The sequence below is a fragment of the Neofelis nebulosa genome, chromosome 4 (assembly GCF_028018385.1).
Source record: "Neofelis nebulosa isolate mNeoNeb1 chromosome 4, mNeoNeb1.pri, whole genome shotgun sequence".
Lineage (NCBI taxonomy): Eukaryota > Metazoa > Chordata > Mammalia > Carnivora > Felidae > Neofelis > Neofelis nebulosa.
The window spans coordinates 22,975,063-22,990,576 of NC_080785.1; the positions used below are offsets into that span (position 1 = coordinate 22,975,063).

The 15,514-nt window shown below is 45.2% G+C and overlaps 1 protein-coding gene and 1 long non-coding RNA gene across 4 annotated transcripts; one reads left to right on the forward strand and one right to left on the reverse strand.

Annotated features, from left to right (window-relative positions):
• Window positions 1-211: 211 nt before the first annotated feature.
• On the reverse strand, window positions 212-14,110 carry MEST (mesoderm specific transcript). Of its 2 annotated transcripts, XM_058724255.1 has the most exons (13): window positions 11,322-11,521; window positions 10,853-10,959; window positions 10,601-10,755; window positions 8,839-8,918; window positions 8,377-8,454; window positions 8,106-8,242; window positions 7,870-7,928; window positions 6,573-6,613; window positions 5,747-5,817; window positions 5,404-5,505; window positions 4,779-4,855; window positions 2,481-2,544; window positions 212-1,553 (listed from the first exon to the last, which is right to left on the reverse strand). In XM_058724255.1, exons 2-13 carry the CDS (start codon window positions 10,876-10,878, stop codon window positions 1,436-1,438), a joined length of 1,008 nt encoding a protein of 335 aa, XP_058580238.1. In that variant the 5' UTR covers window positions 10,879-10,959; window positions 11,322-11,521; the 3' UTR covers window positions 212-1,435. The 2 variants fall into 2 exon arrangements, with proteins under 2 accessions (XP_058580238.1, XP_058580237.1); XM_058724254.1 differs by lacking the exons at window positions 10,853-10,959; window positions 11,322-11,521 and adding an exon at window positions 13,851-14,110.
• Window positions 1,549-7,551, forward strand: LOC131508981 (uncharacterized). 2 transcript variants are annotated; one of them, XR_009260245.1, is made up of 3 exons: window positions 1,549-1,893; window positions 4,296-5,831; window positions 7,058-7,551. It is a non-coding gene; the product is annotated as an uncharacterized LOC131508981 (long non-coding RNA). The 2 variants fall into 2 exon arrangements; XR_009260244.1 differs by lacking the exon at window positions 1,549-1,893 and having other exon boundaries at window positions 3,788-5,055; window positions 5,249-5,831.
• Window positions 14,111-15,514: the final 1,404 nt, after the last annotated feature.

Here is a 15,514-nt window from a genome sequence, read left to right on the forward strand (position 1 = left end):
TCTTTTCTTTTTTTCTTTTTTTAAATTAACACTGGGTCAACTTTGGTATGATAGTACAGCTTTGGGTGGTGTTGCAAATCAAATACTATCCTGTACCCCAGCTGCTTAACTTCATCACATTCTTTAATCTAATGTGTGTCTGAAAGCTCCTGACAATGTTGGAAAGCTTTTATCCCAGAGGGGTGGTGGGGGAGGGGAAGCCGGAGTCCACTTTTGTCAAAATTCATTTTTATTAATAGAAAATAAACACTTATTCCAGTTTCAGTCGTTATACTTCAAGTTGCTAATAAAAAAAAAAAGAATTTAAAATAATCACTCAATCATCCTGTTTTGACTAAGACAGTGAAGCTGTGGCTTAAAAAAAACGTATTCAGCACCATTTGCGCATAGGCCTTTCAGAATTTGTTCTTAAAGTTTCAGAACTTTCCTGTCTACAAAGTACAGGAATTACTGAGCTACAAGAGGAAGCTTCTCTAGGACAACCAACGAGAAGTTAAGTAATCGTCATAAAAGGAATCCATGTACATTCAGCACGGTAACTTGGACTATACAACGATCCCCTCCCCTCCAGCTCAGGAGGGACATGCTTCTAAGCACTGAGGTATGAAGAGTCAGACTGTTATTTGCTGTTAGAATTAGCTAATAACAGTAAATCTCTGGCAAGGATGCTACTGGTCCTTAACATCCTGTGATTTTTTAGGAAATTCTGTAAATAGTTTGGGTTTAATTCAGTTTACTCAGAAATGAAACCTGTTGAATAAGGTTCACTACTCTGCCAGAGTATCTGCTGGTTTAGTATCCTTATAAAATACATATAATACGTGCAGGTAAATCATAGTATTAAAGTATACTTAGAATACTGCATATTCAAACCAAAACCTAGGTCAACAAAATGCCTATCATTAAAAGCAGCTGATGGAACGAAATCCAAAGTTATGACAAGGGAGACTCACTCTAAGCCGTGTTGCTTAGAGAAGTTATGAAAGCATGTGCCCTTACGGCCATTTGAGGACAGGTAAGGAGACCCCCTCTCCTCATTCTTTACCGTAGGATTCCAATCGAGGATGGGCCAGAAATTAGCATTTCTAAATATTCCAGAAAAGTCCACAGAATTGTCAGAAAGACTTTAAAAATGTCTGTCTTTCTGAATCTGTGAGTAGTCATGCTCATCAGAATTTTCTGATAGCACAAAGACAAAGGCAAGTCCATACACTCGCTCAGATGTTAGAAGAATGGGAGGTGGACTGTTCGGGCCATCCTTAGCCAGAGCTTCCTTGGGCTTTTTACTATATGCTGATCACAAGTGAGTCAGGTGGACTTTTGTGAGAGAATAGCGTTTGGTGGCCAGGACCTCTTTTGGGCATTTCTTTCTAAGTGGAATACACAACAGGTAAGGGAGTAGGGGAGGTAATACAGGGAAGCTACTCTTTCCAGCTCAGAAGGAGTTGATGAAGCCCATATATGCATTCAAGAAGCCCATGGGATCCTCTAGCTGTGGATAGTGGCTAATGTGGTCATCCAGAATCGACACTGTGGACCGCGGCAGCGTTTTCCTAGTGGAAGAGAACAGCATGTAGGTGAACTTGAGGCTGGAGGGAGGGGAGGGATGCAAGCCAGTGGGCAGCCCCAGTAAATGCCCTTACAGACATACCACACTGGAAGGAACCAACAAAGAGCTTATTCACCTTCTACTTTGGAATTGTATCTTAGGCGGGTAAACCTGCCAATTCCATTTATGACATAAGCAGACTAGTTCTTAACTGTTCATAACCCAACAGACAACAACTTGAAAATATAACACTTTGCAACACCTGCCCAGGCAGGATGACTTCCAGCTCCTTAGAGAAGCATGAGGCATCAAACGAGTGGGCCATTCAGAAACTAACCGTCCAAGTAAAGATAACAAAAGGCCTTCCTTAACCCTGGCCGGAGATGGGGCGGGGGGGGGGGGGGGGGCATTCTGTTTAGAATTAAATGTACACTATTTACTACTGGGTTGTTTCTGCTAGGCCGTGTGAAGGTATGGGACAGTCTCATGTGACATAATCAAGATTTCGTATTCCAACACCTTCTGAGTAAGTTAAGCACCTAGAGAAAATAACAACCAAGGAGAAGGCACTGTTCCACAGTGAACTCTTCTCAAGCTCTCCTTACAGTCTGCTCAGCTGAGGTCGAGGAGTTTTACAGTCAGACTAAAGCAAACATTTAAAACAGATCTACTTCCGTTCCTTGGTTCACATGACAGCTTTTTCGTACCTGTACACCTAGGAGCATGTGGTAGCCATGACAGTGAAAACAGGCCATGTAAATCAAGACAACGTAAACCTGAATTTTTTCATCTTTCCGTTTACGAAAATAAGATTCCCCAATTCATCTTTTTATGTGTTTCCTAGATGAACAGCCAGTGAGGGCAGAGACAGTGGCTATCCTGTTCACCACTGTCGCCAGGAACAAAACAAAGACCCCTGAGGGAGACTCACCTGTACAGCTCCAAAAACTCTGGATAGGGGTTTACGGGATCCAGTGGCCCATAGATAAAATGAACTAGGAAAGAGAAGAGGAGTGAATTACTAAAGGTCTCAAATGTACTCTCCTACCCCTTCAAAAAAAATTGTTTTTCCAGTCTTCATTGAGAAATAATGGACATACGTCACTATTTAAGTTTAAGGCATACATACATCATGACGATTTGGTGTATGTATTTTGTGAAATGATTACTGAGACAAGTTAACATCTACCTCGTATAGATACGCTGAAAAAGAAAAAAAAAATTCTTGTGATGAGAACTCTTAGGATCTACTCTCTCAACAACTTTCTTGTTGGCTACAGTCATTATGTTGTTCGTCACATCCCTAGTACTTACTCGTAAGTGCAAGTCTGTACATTTTGACTACTTTCCTCCCAGCTTCTCCCTCACCCCACCTCTGGTAACCACAGATCCAATCTCTTGTCCTCTGAGTGTGGGGGAGTTTTTTTAAATTCCACAGTGTGATCTCCGTAAGTGAGATCATACAGTATCTGTCTTTTCTGTCTGACTTCTCTCATTTAGCATAATGCCTTGTAGGTTCATCCACGTTGTCACAAATAGGAAGATTGCCTTATGGCTGAAGAGTGCCCACTGTATACATACATATATATCACAGCTTTTTTATCCATCCTTTGATGGACATGCAGGCTGTTTCCATGTCTTGGCTATCATAAACAACGCAGCTATGAACACAGGGGTGCAGAAACCTTTTCAAGTTAAGTGTTTTCATTTCCTCTGGATGTATTCCCAGGCGTGGAGTTGCCAGATCGTATGGTGGTTCTATTTTCATTTTTTTGAGGAGGCTCCGTACTATTTTCCACCGTGGCCGTCCCCATTTACAATCCCACCACCACTGCACAAGGGCTCCCTCGCTTCCAAATCCACACCAACACTTACTGTCTCTTGTCTTTTTGCTGATGGCCGTTCTAACAGGTGTGAGGTGATATCTCATTCTGGTTTTAATTTGCATTTCCCTAATGACTAGTGATGTTGAACTCTTTTCATGTACCTGTTGGCCTTTCCTATACCTTCTTTGCAGAAGTATCTATTCGCGTCCTTTGCCCAGTTTTTAATCGGCTTATTTGTTTCTTTGCTATTGAGTATACACATTCTTCGTTCATTTTGGATGTTAACCTCTTGTCAGATACATGGTTTGTAAACATTTTTCCCATTTGTTGGTTTCTTTACCTATACAGAGCTTTTTTAGTTTGATGAAGTCCCACTTATTTTTTGTTTCTAAGTATCTTTTTAAAAAAAATTTTTATGCTTAGGGGTGCCTGGGTGGCTCAGTCAGTTAAGCGGCCGACTCTTGATTTCCACTTGGTTTGTGAGTTTGAGCCCCGTGTCGGGCTCTGTGCTCACTGCGTAGAGCCTGCTTCCAACCCTCTTTCTGGCCCTCTCCCGCGCTGGCTCTCCCTCCCTCTCTCTCAAAAATAAATGTTAAAACAAATTTTTTTTTAATTCCATGCTTAGGAAATCTAGCTTCTTTTAATGAGTAGGTTATAAGGAGCTCCTGGGAGTAAGCCTAACACTTAGTCCGTTTGGGACAGTTCTCCTGTACACAGCCATTCAGTCCCTCCCCCAGCTCTTCTGTGCCTGGACCAAGGGGACTAAGCCACACTGTGCATGTTCTCCTCCTATGAATCCAGGATACCATCATTATTTAGGTCCCTCTTCAGTTATAACTGACCGCTGACGTTTTAAATCTTGGGCACCAGCTACTATGGATGAGACACTGCACTGAGTTTTTTCTTTTTAAATCTGTAAGAACGAACAGACACGTGAGCCCAAGACGCCTCCAGCCTCTCGATTAGTATCTAAACCGCCTTCCGTTGCGGCACTTCAGCATTTAGCGTGGCAGCCGCTGACGAGGCCCAGCACGAGAGCCGGCCCGACTCCCACTCCTGACAGTGACCCCAGCTACCTCTGCAGTCACATCTCCCTGTTTTCCACACTTCACTCTACAACTCGTGTCACTGGTGTCCAGGTGCTGGGAGTAGGGCCTGCCAGGTTAAATAAGAGATGCCCAGTTAAATGTAATTTCAGGTAAGAAATGATGATTTTTTTTGGGGGGGGGGGGGATAAAGATGTCAAAATACTGCAAAGCACATACTTATTCTAAAGTACTTGCCGTTTATATGAAATTCAAATTTAGCTGGGTGTCTTGTATGTGTATTTGCTAAATCTGGCAATTATTTTAGCTGCATAGTCCCTCAGGATTCCTATCAAAACGTAATACAGAAATACTCACTGGGAATAGTTACAGAAGCAAGAGCTCCCACCCAGCGTCTTCTAAACTTCTTCCTCTGGTTGATGTACTGTAAGAGACTACAGGACAGGTAAGTCAGCAAGAGTAGGACAAGAAATCTTTACTGTTACAGGAAGGCAAAGGCATCCCAAAACGAAAGCCGCTACGTTCTCACTTGAACGCGGCCTGAGGATGCTTTGTACAAGACAGAGAGCTCTCCCTCTCAGTCCCTGCTGCAATGGAAAAGATACGAAAAAGGAAGAGACTTGTACTTTGAGAGGTACTAGGCCCCTTTCACAACTGTGATTAGACATTTTGAAGCATTTTAATATTAACAAAAAGCCCAAAGTAGGATTTGCTAAACTCAACTGGCCAGTTACTGATTTAGCATTAGAATTTGCAGCTGTTTATCTAAACTCCGTACCACATGCCTTCCGCTCAGGGCTCACTATTCTCCACTTCTTTCTTCTCAGCGCAGGACTTTCTCGTTTGCCTCATAGACCATAACCGACCCCCTCGTGAGAGGGAACAAGCTAGCGAGGAACAGAACGAGGAATCCTACAGCTTTCCCCACTTGCCAAAAACAGAGCTCCTCTGGAAACCAAAAGAAAGTGTTGTTATTTCTTACCTGTCGATGACTAAGTTTCCATCATTGTTGCGGATCCCTGCCCACATGTCCCACAGCTCACTCTCAGAGGGGCGGGTGTACGGCCCAAAGACTGGGGTGAGACTGAAAGGGCCCGAAAGAGCAGAAAGACACAGGTGAATGTTAAAGAATCCAGAATGTTAAATATGACTGGAACCCCACAGGTCACAGCGTCTGACCCTTAACTGATTTGTGAATCCCTTCTACCGCTTCCCTGGCAAATGGCCAACATCTGTGTTTTAAAATATCAAACCCTGGCCCAGAATTTTAACGGCAACTTTTCACTACATTGTTCCCAGGCTATAGCGAATCAATAATGACTTACCCTCGGGAGAATACAAAGAAGTTCATCAATCGTGTCAGGATGGGTGACAGCACGCCTCCATCTTTGAGGAGCTGTAGGTGAAGAGGTAAAAATCGGGAATTTAGAGAAAGAAAACCACTAACCAGGACAGAAGTTTCATATTAGGAATTTAAAAAGGACTTAAGCCAAATGCCCTTCTACTGAAACATTTCCTTACTGGCTTTTCACTTCTGTTTTGCCTACCTGCTCTCTCATGGAAGGCAAACCTATTTGTGGTTCCCTTTAAGATTACCTTTCTACGCTTCACGAAATCCCTAAGATTTCTAACTGATGTATTCAACTTTAGGATCTGATCTGTTCAGACAACATGCTAATGATGCAAATCTCTAGATAGCTGTATTTCTCCAAGTATTTGTTGATCTCTTCTTCTCAGAAAGGAGGCTTTACCTATTGCTGTATCTGCGGATACAGAAGGAAAAAACTAACTTTATTAATGTAAATTCCTGAGGAGAGCATTTTAACTACAGCCCATTACAGTAGGTATGGCCCTTATAAAGGTCCTAGCATTATTTATGTTGGTATAAATCTTAAAAACTCAAGATTTTGGGGGCGCCTGGGTGGCTCAGTCGGTTAAGCGGCCGACTTCGGCTCAGGTCACGATCTCGCGGTCCGTGAGTTCGAGCCCCGCGTCGGGCTCTGTGCTGACGGCTCAGAGCCTGGAGCCTGTTTCAGATTCTGTGTCTCCCTCTCTCTCTGACCCTCCCCCGTTCATGCTCTCTGTCTCAAAAATAAATAAACGTTAAAAAAAAAAAAAAACACTCAAAATTTTGTCACTGGAGTAGCCAACCTTTTGGAGTAGGAGAGGACGGTGAGTCTCAGGAAATATACCTGTAGGAGAAGAAGAGACTCATGTTAGTTATTTACCAACAATTTTAAGTCAAACACAGGCTCATTATCGGAGACTATCTCCCGATTGACTGTCACATTTGGGGCCTTTATTGCCAGAAACGATAAAATAAACAAAACTTAGTTCTTTCATCTAATTACTTCTCCAGGGAATTCTCTGTTTAACAGGTCAGATTCTGTCCTGCTGGGATTACTTTCCCCATTGTAAGAGTAGAGAAACGGGAAAGCTAATGTATGTGATCATCCATAAAGCTGACTGAGCCTGACTTCCCTTGGCCTTTCTTTCCATTCTTCACAGTACCTAGTATTGTTAGTGATTTGGGCTACAGAAGAAACCAGTGGTTTTTTTCAGGAACTGTAGGTCCCTAGGGCGGGAGGGCGGGGAACCAAAAAACCTAGAGTTTCCTTTTCCATTTTTCTCCAGAGTCAATGAGAGAAAGCCATGAGCATCACTGATAAAGGGAGAGACTCCCGTCCAAATCTGCCCTTCTGGTATTCAGGGGACATCTGGATATTCATGGACGTACAAGTCAGGCTCAATGGCACACAAGGAAAAAGAACCCCCTCCAAAAGATTGAAGCAAAGGTTCAGTAATTTCTAAGTGAAACCTGGCATTACCATCAATTAAGAGTTTTTGGGGGGCGCTGGGGTGGCTCAGTCAGTTGAGCATCTGACTCTGGATTTCAGCTCAGGTCATGATCTCACTGTTTGTGAGATGGAGCTTTGCATTGTCAACCACGGAGCCTGCTTGGGGTTCTCTTTCCAAAATAAATAAAAATAAACATTTTTTGAAAGATTAAGAGTTTCTGGAACAAACCACAGGGTATCAGGAGCGCCTGTGGTTTCATCACAACTATCTGCATAACCCACTGCAGCGAGTGCTCTCCTCACGACCAACCGTGGTTGTTGCTAGACCTACCCACAGATCTTGCTGCGCGATGCATTTACAAAGAAACACGTGTTACTGTAACACAGCTTTTTATTAGCTGTTTGTCGATACGATTAGTTTCTTTCGTGATCCTATTTGTTTTATTTTCTATGTTTAAAAACATTCTGAGAAAGAGTCAGTAAATCTCATTAGAGATTTCGTAGTTCATGGCATAAGAAAGGTCAAGATCCTCTGGTGTAATTATGTCTGCCTGCAATATCATGAGATTACTGTTTAGATGTCGACATGATATCTACATGTGGCCCTTTGAGGCTACACCTCACTTTCCACCCACCACCACGGCAGTTACCTCCATTTGACAGACAGAGACTCTTTATGGTAAGCCGACCAGATCGATTCTGCTTGAACCTAGAAATGGGTGAGGGAAACACACATCTAACTCAGTGGACACACACCAATGCAGCAGCAGAAGACAAACTCCCAAGAGGGAAAAGGACTAGAAAGAATCCAGGAACAATTTATTTTTCCCAGCATTTTAAACCAGTGATACCTGTGAGCAGTACTGAAGTCTATGACCTCACTGACCTATAGAGCAGCTCCTGAGCAACGATATCTCCATAGTCATGAGACAAAAGGTTGATCCTGCGGTTCTGGAGCCCCAGGTGCCGCAAAAGAGCCTCCACAATGCTGGCCTGCTCAAATATGGAATAGTGATGTGGTCTCTAAGGAGAAGAAAGCCCAGATATACAGGATGACGTCATGAGTGCTGATCTGTCTGCCAGCCTGACCCTCTGTTGTCATCCAACACCACCCCTCCACCAAAAAAAAACACTGGTCCCATCTAGATGCCGCTTACCGGTTTGTCACTGAAGCCAAAGCCCAAGAAATCAAGGGCGATCACTCGATGAAACCTTAGGGTCAGACCTTCCCAAATCTACAAGAACGAAAAAGAGGATCTGGATTTTGTAATCCTGCGCCTCTGCTCTTCCAACCTACAGTACAAGAGCTTCATCCCCATCTTGACTTAACAGACTTTGATAAAAAATCTCATGAAACCACCACAGGCCCACAGATGATCCTCTTGGTTTACTCGTAATCTCCATTCAGGGAAAAACTCGAGCATTTTTAACTTGTCAATGATCCTTTCCAGATCACCAAAGGGTTTTTTACTCTCTTACAGTACATGAGAAACAGTTCTACATTTAATCCTGTTTTATTAAGCAATTCAAATAGCTAAGAACCTTGCAGTCCTGATAACACAGTCCTTGATTTTGGATTTTTAAAGATATAGTAGGATCTAGAAATCTGATTTCATTACCTTGTACCAATCATAGCTGGATGTTGGAAAGCCATGCAAAAGCACAACTATCTCAGGACTTCCAACCACACCCACAGAGTCTGGGAAAAAGGAAAGAAATCAGTTAGGCTGGCTGCCTTAAAAAATAATCTTGAAAATATTAAAATCTACATAATCTGGCATAAAGGACAAGAAACCCTGCCTAAATTAATGAAATAAAAATAAATTCATTTTTAAAATGCAAGCTTACTGCTTTACGTAAAAACAGGCATTTGATGATTCTCTTTTCATCTGTATATTAAAAACTTGTCAATAGCACACTTTATATGAAAATACTTGAAGGCAATCTGCTTAATTTCACTTAGGTTTATAAAGTATTTCCCCATTTCTTTATATTACCAATATGTAAATTGTTTTTCACAGTAAAAAGTAAACTTGCACAGTTAGAAGTATACCATCACAACATAAACACTACAGATTTTTTGTACCTTATTAATGGCCTCACAAAAATTCTCTGAAGTATAGCAACTCTTCCTCAACCTGGTGAACACCTTAGTTTATCCTATTTGTCCAGCACTTTTATTTCCCCCAGGGGAGACCCAATCCAGTATCAAAAGCATACTGCTCAAACTATTAAAAGTTCTAACAAGTATAAAAAAATATTAATACAGACATGAACATTTTTTAATGCTTTTTTAAATTAGTCAAACATTTAAACAGGGAAAGGTCTTGTTAAAAGTATTAGATTTAAAACGGACACATTCATGCATACTGCCAGTGGCATGAGATTTGAGAAGGTTTGCAAAAATAATTTAATCAAAAGCAATTAAAAATATTCTTGAGAATTAAAGAAAAATTCTTGAGAATCCATGCAAATAAAATCATTCCATTTACAGGTAGTATAGTTTGAAAATATATGGAAAAAATAAATATGTTAAACATATACATGAAGATTTCCCTTCAACATTGACTATGTGAGACATTAAAAAACTAGAAACAATTAAATGACCGGTATAGAGGAAATTATATACTTACTTAATTGAATACAGCTAATGAGAGGAGGTCAGGAGCAATAATGAAAAACGGTTTATGACAAACATTTTTCGTTATTGCTCTTGACCCCCGCCCAAAAGAAATCTTTCCCAATCTTGTTTCGCAATTTCTTTACCTATAAAAGGGGTTAATAGCGCCTATATCCAAGTACTGTTGTAAAGATTAAACGAAATAATGGAGATTGAAAACCTAATCCAATGACTAGCATATGATAATTACTTGACAAGTAGCAGTCATAACAATAATTATCATCAGCAAATTAATTTACACAAGGGTATAAGGCTTAAATCGCATTTAGTTATGCATGCAACAAACAATCTTTATAGAACACAATAAAATGAAATCAGGGACGGAGGGAAACAGAACCAACGGTAGGTCCGCTGAGTACCGTTTATATTACCCGACACTAGGGGCGCTCAAAAGAGAAAACCAATATCTATCAATACAAATGAGGCTATGAAGAAAAATTATACTGAAAAGTCAGTTCTACAGAAATTGAAATTAATTCCACCGCCCCCGCCCCCCCCCCCTCCAGCAGTTTTCTTTGAGCTTCCCTGCTATGGAGTTAATGAGGGGAATTAGTTCATTCCTTCAAGCACACTGCCCAGAAAATGGGGCTTTTCCCCCGCCATCACTGAAGGGCAACAGAGACCAATGGACACAAAATGAGTACCTCAGTGGGACCTATGGGATCTGTACATGCGGGGGGCTCCAACGGCCCTCGTCTTACCTTGGTAGAAGATGCGCAGTCCCTTGTAGGTGAAAAATTTGCCTGACGACTTCCAGGAGTGAAGGGCAGGGGAAAGCTGGGGGGGTGGGATATGCAGGTAGGCCGCAAGCAGGGGCACAGCCAGCAGACCCACCTGCACCCACCACTCCCTCATCCTGTAGGAAAACCAGAGACCCGAGGTAAGCAGTCGGACGAACCGCACATGCTTCAACAAGCCCCAGATCGGTAAGATGGGGTGGGAAAACTCTGTACCGTGCAGCGACTGCCTGGCCCTCCATATGACGCACGGCAGAAAGTTTACCCAGAAGAACGTAAGCACACCTCTGCCTGCTACGCAGTCACCATAACTGCTCACCATTCTAGGAAAAAATATATTATTTTAATACGTACTCTTCCCCCTCTCCTTCCCACTTTAATCCCTCAGTGTGCTTCTCCTTCCTCCCATTGTGCTTTTCCCCAGACGAGAAGAGGTTTTTTTATGTGAAGTCAAAAGTATTGTGCCCCTTTTCACTGGCTTTTATCAAAGCTTCCCCAGAAAACAGTAATGATTTCCTTCATATTGACATGATAAGCTCTACCCCCCCCAACCAGTAAAGTGTTACATACAGATACACAGATGTAGTTTTTTACTAATGATTTTTTAAAAAGCATGTCGTAGTATCCTCTGTCCTTAAAGCAGAGAGCCGTTTTCAATTTTTTTACTATTTATCAATTCTCTGACCCCGGTGAAGCCCCACTTGGTACTGCTCTCTCGCTCTGTGCTGAGAAACGGCTCCAGGTAAACCGTCTGTGAACATAGGAACCTCGGTGCACTGCGTATTCCAACATAAGCAGCTTTGTCATGACCCACAGTATCTAATCTCCTGAGAGCTCAGGGCAGGAGATTATATTTCTGCTCTACTGGGCAGACTCTTGAGGAAGCTCCCATTTATTTAATTTTTTAGGACTGCTACCTCCCACCCTGCACACACCTCAAAAAACAAAAACAAAAACAAAAGGCAGAGCTCATACCCAACATCTGGAAATTGCTTTGGTCTCCGGAAAGAAAGGGCTGGCTTGCATACCCAACCTTCTCATGCCCAGGACTTCAAAGGTCCAGGTCAGTCTATCCACAATGATGAGTGCTAAACGGGAATTAGGAATAGTTCTGTTTCTAGCTTATGACTTCGAATAGTCGCCAGGGAAAGAATTAGCAGTAGAATGGAAGTGCTCTCAAAATAACCAGATTGGAAATACTTTCTAAAACTAAAGTAAGAGTTGTCAAGAAAACAGAGCTTACAAATTAGGGAACCCGATTGTTAAAGCCCCGCTGGAGACAGCTTTGTGCGAGTACACATACCCTTCCACCAATATTACCTGCAGACTGGACACAACCCCTACGCATCACAAACTGATCCAACTCACAAAATACTTTTTTTTTTTTTAACTCTAAAATAAATAAGACTGTGGTTCCACAGTGGTTAAAAAAAAAAAAATCCCTCAAAAAATCTGAGCAGCATCTCTCTTTTTTAGGCATCACTTAGGGCAGTCTTTTTTTTTTTTTATTCCTCCAAAGTAGCTGTCCATAAAACAGACCCAATAATTTGGTTGCACCTTTCAAGTTAATATTATGATTCCAAAAAGTGCCCGCAAACATGATAATTATCATCACAATTTTCACCCCCTAATAGTGGCAGGCTACAACCCAGTACCTCCTTGAAAAATGAGATGACAAAAGGCATCAGGTTTAGCTATCATTAGCTATCATCTGTCCTGTACTTCAGCTCATACATTTCATCACCGCCCCCCCCCCCCCCACCAGCCGCCCCAACCTGGGCTTCTTCATCTCATTCATTCAGGGGTTCCAGCAGACGCATATCTGCAATGACTCAGCACAGAGCCAGGGAGGGGCTACTAGAGGAGCAAGCAGAAGGCTGCAGGGGGCGGGGGGGGGGGGGTACAACGACCGTATACTTTCCACTCCTGGACACCTCCACCCTCTACACCTCCTCTTTTACTCCAAGAAAGGAAAGAGGCAACCTTTCAGGAAGCCGTTTTCTGGTTTCATACCTCCGTAAAAATGCCTCTAACAACATTTTAGGATTTTTAGCAGGGAAACAATCTGGCAGTCAGTAGCCAAAACGGGTTAAACATTTTTTGACCAAAATCTCCATTACTTAATGAGCCACGAGTCAAAAGTATAAATCCTGCAAACCCCAGTAGCAAACCTTCTGGAAATTAATAACCTCTACAAGCCTTGAATTCTTCGTCTCATAAAGAGGAAAACATACATTTAAAACCACCAAATTTGCCACCTTAAGGGATCGCGCTGAGACTGTGAACTACTGTGTAAACCAATGCAAACAATTCACGTGTAACATTAGGACAGTTTGGTCAAGTAATCATTTTCGCTTGGCTTCTCATTACTGAAATCCGAAAAATACTTACGCCTCGGTGATACGGTACTGCAAGTTCTAGTCACACCTACGCAGCAACTCACGCCACAGCGATACCAGGGTCTTCAAATCCTAAGTCGCGCCACAACGATACCGGGGTCTAGAAATCCCAAACTGCGCCACAGCAATACCAGGGTCTCGAAATACTAAATCGCGCCAAGATGATGCGGGGGTCTAGAAATCTTAAATCGCGCCAGGGTGACGCCGGGGTCTAAAAATCCTAAATCACGCCAAGGCGACACCAGGGTCTAGACGTTCTAAATCGCGCCAGAGCAATGCCCGGTTTCAAAATCCTAAATCGCATCTGAGCCATACCAAGACCTAGAGCGCCAATCGCGCCAGAGCGATGCCGGGGTCTAAAAATCCCAGAGTCTTAGGGTAAAGCCGGGGTCTGAAAACCCTGAATCGCCCTAGGGCGATGCCGCGGTCTAGAAATCTTAAATCGCGCCAGGGTGACGCCGGGGTCCCCAAATCCTAAATGACGCCACGGCAACGTTGGGGTCTACAAATCCTAAATCGCATCCGAGCGATACCACAGGGTCTAGGAATACCAAATCTGGGAGATCTCCAGCCCGGCACATTCTACTGCGTGCAGGAGTGACATCCCCTCCCAAGTAGGCAGACAGGGCTCAGAGGACAGGCAGGCGCGCCACCCCGCACCCCCGCCACCAGCCCGGGTGGGGTCTTCCCTCACGGGAGTCGAGGTCCGGCAACCCCGGCACGGACACGCACATCCCCACCAGCTGGCCCGCGCCCTCTCCGGGACGGCGGCTTTGAGCCAGCCACACCCCCTCGCGCCGGCCGCGCGCACCCACCTGCGGAGGCGATCTCGGCGCACCATGGCCGCGTCTTATCCCATGCCGCCCGGCACACGGGACTGGAGCACCGGGCGCCGCAGCACCCGCGCGGCAGGCCAGGGCCGGCCGGCAGCAAGGCGCAGCCTACAGCCCGCGAGGGCGGCGCCGGCCGCGGCAAAAAGCGAGCGGCCACCCGGGAGTGCGCTGCGGCACTGCCCGAGGCGCGGCTGCCGCAGAGGAAGGACGGAGAGGCGCTGGTTGCCGCGGCAGTGCCGAGCGAGTGGGCACCGACTTTTAGAGCCCACCCGCGCCCCGCCCCTGGTCCGCCCACCGCGCCGCAGTGCCCCTCCCGCCGCAGCCAACGCCTCTCCCCACCAGCCCTCCCCGCAGCCCTGCCGCCGCCGCAGGGATGGAACTCTCTTCTCACGGCAGCTCCTCTAGGGGGCACCTTTAGGGTTGTCGACCCCGCCAGCACTCCGCTGCTCCTTCACAAGCCCCCCCCCCCCCAACTCTGAGCTCCAGGTTCCGCAGCAGAAATTCTCCTCTGGCGAGTTAACGCCACAGGAAAAGGCAGACTCTGAAACCCGAACGTACACCCCCACCCGTGGACCACCACCCACAGGTTCCCCAACCCCAGAGGTGGCCACTCGACCTCAGTGTGGTGGGGCTCAGGGTGGCCAGCTGTGGTGCCTGCTCTCGGTCTATACCACGCCCGAGGCATGGGTTCCGTCCAGAGCAGTGGTCTTCGAGTGCCCCACACCTCGCAGGTCCCGAGCTGTGGGTAACCATCAAGGACACAACCAAATGTCTAGGAAACAATAAGCTCTGCTGGACCTCCTACCAATCTCATCAGCTAATTCGGGGGGTGGTGGCTAGGAAGCAAAAAGGGCAAAACTTGGGGAGAAGTCTGGGTTCTCTCGCTCAACCGCGGCCATGGCCGCGGCGCCAGGCACGTTTCCTTTGCAGCAGCGCTACGTGGTCCGCATGCCAGAGCCCCGCCGCAGCCCTCTCTCGGCGCCCGCTCCCAGCCAAGGGCCGGTACAGCGCCAGAAATAATGATCTTTGCCTTTATGCGACTAAAACTCCCCTTTTTTAGAATGCCGACTGAATCACAACGCAAAGACGCCAGTGGTACGGGAAAGAAGGAGGGAATTTTTTTCTTCATCGATAATCCTTTAAAAGGCATATATTATGCCTTTGAAAAGAAAAGTGTAGAGAATCACAGTGTCTGTGTTCATTTTCTGGCTATAAACTTAAACTCCGACGAACGCACGCGGGCTGCGAGCGAGCCAGGCAGCCCAAGCAGTGCCGGCTCCCTCCAGCGGGGGCGCTGCAGGCCTCTCTTTCCGCTCGCACCCGCCCGCGCAGGCCGTTCCGCGGCAGACAGCGCAGCCCAGCACACGAATCGCAAAAGGCCAGTCCCGCCGAGCCCGGCCAAGCCCACCCGGCACCTAACATTGCACAGGGAGCCAGGGGCCGCCAACCAGACATAGGAGGAACCACCACGTATGGGCTATCATCGAAACATGTGGCGCAACCCAGGGTACATTTCTAGTGGGGTCCGATTAACAGGGTCGTGAAAGGGACCTACAATGCGCGCTAAGCGCCGGAAATACGGAGATGAATGCGAAATGGCCCCTGCCACAAGATGCTGACCATCCGGTGGGGAAGACAGACAAGAA

What these genes read in the sequence shown, in the direction of transcription:
- MEST (XM_058724254.1), bottom strand. Translation starts at nt 13,876, where the DNA reads ATGGTGCGCCGAGATCGCCTCCGCAG. An exon ending in CGCCGAGATCGCCTCCGCAG is followed by an intron (nt 10,756 to 13,850) that starts GTGGGTGCGCGC and finishes GTTTTCCTACAG; the next exon opens with GATGAGGGAGTGGTGGGTGC. An exon ending in TGCTTCTGTAACTATTCCCA is followed by an intron (nt 2,545 to 4,778) that starts GTGAGTATTTCT and finishes TCTCTTTCCTAG; the next exon opens with TTCATTTTATCTATGGGCCA.